The 5,578-nt window shown below is 40.1% G+C and overlaps 1 protein-coding gene across 1 annotated transcript in view; it reads left to right on the forward strand.

Moving 5' to 3' along the window:
* Positions 1-5,578, forward strand: part of LOC119414473 (neuropilin and tolloid-like protein 1) — a 32,119-nt gene that overhangs the window by 10,207 nt on the left and 16,334 nt on the right. The window contains exons 6-7 of the mRNA XM_037681561.1: positions 1,120-1,247; positions 1,332-1,560. Coding sequence (XP_037537489.1) covers positions 1,120-1,247; positions 1,332-1,560 — 357 coding nt within the window. The remainder of the gene's footprint in view (positions 1-1,119; positions 1,248-1,331; positions 1,561-5,578) is intronic.

Genomic DNA, 5,578 nt, shown 5'->3' on the forward strand with positions numbered 1-5,578 from the left:
TGAATGAATGAATGAATGAATGAATGAATGAATGAATGAATGAATGATCAGAGACGCCTGTGTAATTCTGGTACTTTGTCTACAGACTGATGTGCCATCTAAACTGATAATGGTTTTTCTCTAAGGCTCTGTTTACATGATGTCATTTTTTAAATGAACCCGTAGCATTTCTTCTGTATTTCTGTCGTTCATGTACACACAGCAACAGTCCTTGTTTTTTCTGACCACGGAGCGTTTTGAATTTAAGTCTCAGAGTGGTTTTTGCAAATGCTCAACATTAGTGTGAAATTGTGCATGTGCACTACAGATGGCTGCAGTGTTTTTCTCCACTTGGAAATAAACCTGACAACAAGCACAATAAGTAACCAAAATACACAGATACTGAGAGTAAGTGTTAAAAAGGAATACTTGTTTTACTTTGCAGCCAGAAAATTATTTTTGTATATCTTCTTTCGCTGTAATTAATCAAAAAAGACAAATAAATAAAAATTCCCACATTATCGGAACAGCTTTGATCATTACTTGTTTTTCCAGTTCCTTGGGGGGATTGAAAAAAATTATAGTGTTCAAATTAGAATCATCAGAAAAAATAAAAAACAACCTTTAGACATTATTCTTTTTATGCCTGTTTATAGAATAAAAGCAGCCGAATTTATCATCAATTGCCGAAGAAAATTACGTTTTAAATGCCACAAAATGCTAAGAATGTATGGGTGGTCCTAATGCTCCATACAACTGCAAAACTAACAAGGCTCTGAACAAGAGCCTGAAAAAACATGAGCAATATGTTTCTTTGCAAATACTAAATGTAAGATAATATTTCTACAAACCCCCATCAGCCTGTTCAGCAGATTTCTGCTATCAGCTACTGATTATCAGCTGATTAGAAGTTTTTATTTTAATGTGCTTCAGGATCATACGCCCATCAAAATCTTCAGCATACACCACCCTTTACTATGACTGATCAAATATGTATATCCTCAGTTGCTCTGTACTGCATTCACTTGTGCTTAGTTCTGTCCAGATAGTTTTAGATCATTGAACGTGCAGCAGAATGTGAATAAGATGGCATGATCCAGCCTTTTCCTACCTGTTCTACTTTACTGCTTCACTTTGCAGTTTGTGACTTTGAGCTGAGCGGTCCAGAAGGTTTTGTGGACTCAATACAGATCAGCAGGGAGGGCCGGGCTCTACAGACTGAAGCTGTGGACTGCAGGTGGTACATCAGGGCTCCGCCCAGCGCTAAGGTGTGGACACTCTGTGTGGTTTCTCACTGGAAGTAATCAGAAATTGATGTTACAACCACTGCTCATGTTTTCTGTTCCCCGCAGATCTACATGCGTTTTCTGGAGTATGAAATGCACAACTCAAATGAGTGCAAGCGTAACTTTGTTGGCATCTATGACGGGAGCAGCTCAGTGGAGCACCTGAAGAATAAGTTTTGTTCCACGGTGGCGAACGACGTCATGCTGGCCACCTCTCTGGGTGTGGTGAGGCTGTGGGCCGACGAGGGGAGCAGGAAGAGTAGATTCAAGATCCTCTTTACAACTTTCCATAATCGTAAGTTTCAGGAAACAAAACAATCAAAAAAACAACAACAATTACAATATTCACTAAATTCAATTTAACCTGTGACACTAAAGGGTTTATTTTACTTAAATTGAAAATGAGCAAATAAAGTATTTAATTTATATCATCCATCCAAATATCTGTTTTCAGAAGAGAAGCTATAAAATAAGCTAACATCCATCCATCCATTATCTTAACCTGCTTCTTCCTTTTCTGGTCACTGGGGTCACTGGTGCCCATATCCAGCAGTCACTGTGTGAGAGGTGGGGGACACCTTGGACAGGTCCAAGTCCATCTCAGGGACACATAGAGACAAAAGAGACAAACAACCATTCACTCTCTCACTCACACCTAGAGACAATTTAGAGTTACCAATCAGCCTAACATGCATATTTTTGGTCTGTGGGAGGAAACCGGAGTATCTGGAGAAAACCAACTGTGCTACTGTGCCACCCAATAAGCTAATGTCAGTGGTTAATTTGAGCTGGATCCTGCTGGAACAAGATCCAGGAACTCCCTCATTTTCACCGTGTGCATTCTGGCAACTGTTCAATTGGCTCCGTCAGCTCATATCTCCGCCCATAAAAGTCATTGCACATTTTTATTTAGATTTTTTATTAAAAATACAATGACAGGAGACGTTGTCCATGTTTGTAAAGTGGATGCTACTGCTACAGCAGGTGCAAAAGCTTGTGCACACGCTGCTGCCAGCAGAGACGCTGACCGCATGTCCCGCGGGGATGCAGCGTCTTCATCCATTTTCAGCTGTGTCTCAGAAACCAAAGCAGCACAAACCAACACTTTAACAGCACAAAGCAGCACAAACTTAGCACTAACCACTTATTGTATTTACTGGAATTTTTGACGTGGGTGGGGTGTCAGCGTCACCTGCTCAGCTGTGCGCCCTGCAGACAGTGCACGTTTTACGCACAGGAGCGTCTCCAGACAGCTCTGCAGAGCGCACACAACTGCTAATGTGACAGAACTGCATACATTTCAAAGATAATAAATAAAAAAGATTACAGTAAAAAAAAAAAAATAGGGGAGTGGTGGCGCAGAGGTTAGAGAAGGTGGGTCTGTGACTGGAAGATCGCCGGTTCAAGCCCCGGTACCGACATCAAAAATGTGGGTGGGGTAGGTGAAGCACCCACACCTGCACCCACCCTCATTCGTCCCACTCTGGGCCCTTGAGCAAGGCCCTTAACCCCCACCATCTGCTCCTCCGGGTGTCCTAGATAGCAGCTCTCTGTTCCACACAGAGGGCTGTGGTAGCTCTGTGGTCTGTGGTTGTGTCAGGAAGAGCATCCGGCGTAAAAATAACTGCCAAGTCTTTGTGCGACTTAGTTTGCTGTGGCGACCCCTAACGCAGGGAGGAGCCGAAAGAAGAATAAATAAATAAATAAATAAAAATATGAGTGAAATGTTTGATGTGTATTATTCACATCACGTTTCAAAATTAGTCAAAATAACAGCGATCAAAATGTCAAAAAGACAGTCCAGTTTATTATCTAAAATAAATGGATGGATGGATTGTCCTTAGCTGGACAACAGAGAATTGAAGCAGTGGTGATAGAGATTGGAGCAGAACAACGCGCAGGACTGAATTCAGGAGTTCCGGTCAGACATTGAAGTGTGTGTGTGTATGTGTGTGTGTGGGCGAGGGGGTGGGGTGGGGTGGGGTGGTGGTGGTGGTGGTTGGGATGCTTGACAGAATCTGAACTGCTATAATTCACTGCTCTCTAAAATAGTCATTTCAATTCAACCTTTATTTATACAAGTTGTTAGTCTCATTGAGCATCATCATTTACGAGAGAGACCTGTTTTTAATCAATTTAATCAAATGTTTACAGATGTTTAACAACCTATTAAAATACACCAAAATGCAGGAAATGGCATCTCTTTTATTCCAAATTTTCTGGGGGAGGAACCAAGGAACCTCCTGCCAGCTATTTGTGTTCCAGCATCAATTGTTTTACAAATTAAGCCCTGGCTAATGTCTTCCACAAAATGCTAAATCAGTGATGTTTTCCTGTGTCAATATATTATAATTAAAGGCCTTATATTGACAGCATGCATGCAGTGCATGCCACCTGCTGCCCTTCATGCCGACTCGTTAAATTAAGACATGGAGTTATAGCCTTTTTGGTAAAGTTTCTTTTGGCTGCGCCCTTCTTCAGGGGTCACCACAGCGAGCAAACTTGCATGAATGATTTAGCAATTTGTTTTACGCCAGAAGCCCTTCCTGACGCAACCCGGGCTCGAACCCACAACCTCAGGATTACAAAACCACTGCACTGACCACCAAGCTAAAACTTTGAAAATGACATTATGCACAATCTTTTGTGATTCTGCAAGAAGTCACTAGATCTATTAGTGCTCTGCGTAAATGATGCGGATGTGTCTCAGCTACTACCAAATCAAACTTTTGCTCAGTATCTGTAAATATGGCAAAGTTATAGCCATTTTTTGTGCTGGCTAAAGCTGACTAGCTGTGGCAGCCTTTTGATATGTTTAGACTCCAAAAGTTTATCAGGTGTGAATGTGTAAGTAAAAATTACCTTTGAGAATTTATCTAAAATTTGTCCAGTGATTCATGCGATATTATGCTAAAATGCAAAAAAGGATTTACACCAAGGGTTGTTCAAATCAGCTTTACATGAAGCACATTTAATACAACAGGAGCTGGCCAGAATGCTGTGCAATAAATCCCACAGCCTCAGAATAGTTAAAAGTCTTGTTTCTTTTTTTGTTTGTTTCTCTCAGGGGTCATCACATGAGATCATTTGCCTCCATTTTGCCCTATCCCAGCATCCTCCTCTTCTGTCACCAACCACCACCTCTCCAGCCTCTCTTCCACCTGCGCCCTACCTACTTTCACTGTCTACTCGCAACGTTATCTACAAACAAGATAATAAAGGAGTACGCTTCCATAAAAAAGTTAAGTTAGTTAAAACAAAGTGCTATACAAATATAAAAACATAAAATGTGCAATGAAGTAAAAACACAAATATGTTAATTAAAGCAAAAAACATTAAATACATGTCTTAAGTTGTGTTTTATTATTAAGCACTTTCAAATAGATAATGCGATTTTCTTCTGAACATGATCAACTTAAAAAATCATGAAGTATATAACAAGGTTTAGTATGTTGTTTATTTGTCATATGCAGGTTAACACAAGGTCAACAATGCAATAAAATGCTCAAGATGAGAAGAACCTTTTAAACTTGCAACCCCCCCCCCACCCCAAAAAAAAACCCCAAACAAACAAGAAATACAAAAGCATGCAATAAAGGTACAAAATAAAGTACCACAAGTGAAAATAAATATAATTACAAGGTCCAAAAGAAATATAGTAAATGACAACATAGTAGAATATAACAGTGCAAGTAGGATGCATTCATATAAAAGAGAGTTTCATAGGTTTGCTTAAATGTATGCAGATAACATTTAGTACACAGATTGTGTGATAGCTTATTGCACAGGTAGTGAGTAACATTTAGATGAATTGAATTATGATGGTAAGGTAGTGACATACGTGATACAGCCACATAGTGCAGCAGCACTTGTTAGTAATTGCTTAATTTTCAATTCTTAAATTTTATTCATAGTAATGCTGAAAAAAGGAAAAGATAGTACAGTAGTCCCTCGCTACTTTGCGGTTCAAATTTGGCAGACTCGCCCTTTCGCAGTTTTTCAAAGTAAGATTGGACATGGCACACAGTTGGCTTTTGGATGAATGAGCCACAAGATCGGCATGCAATTTTTATTTAAAATAAATTATTTTAAATTATTTAGCACCTGCTGCATGCAGCCTACATGTGCAGGGAGAAGCTCCCTCCTGCAGCATGTCGCTCTCCACTCTGCAGCGGAGAAGTGGGCGTGGCCGAGAACCTTGGCAGGTAGCAGAGATTCAAGATCATGACATGCTGTGCTCTTTTAGTGCGTTTAGAAACATTGTTGAGAATATCGCAAGAGTGTGGGAAGGGTTCAAAACGCTATATATATAT

This window comes from Nematolebias whitei, chromosome 9 (assembly GCF_014905685.2).
Source record: "Nematolebias whitei isolate Nwh7 chromosome 9, NemWhi1, whole genome shotgun sequence".
In the NCBI taxonomy this organism is placed as follows: Eukaryota; Metazoa; Chordata; class Actinopteri; order Cyprinodontiformes; family Rivulidae; genus Nematolebias; species Nematolebias whitei.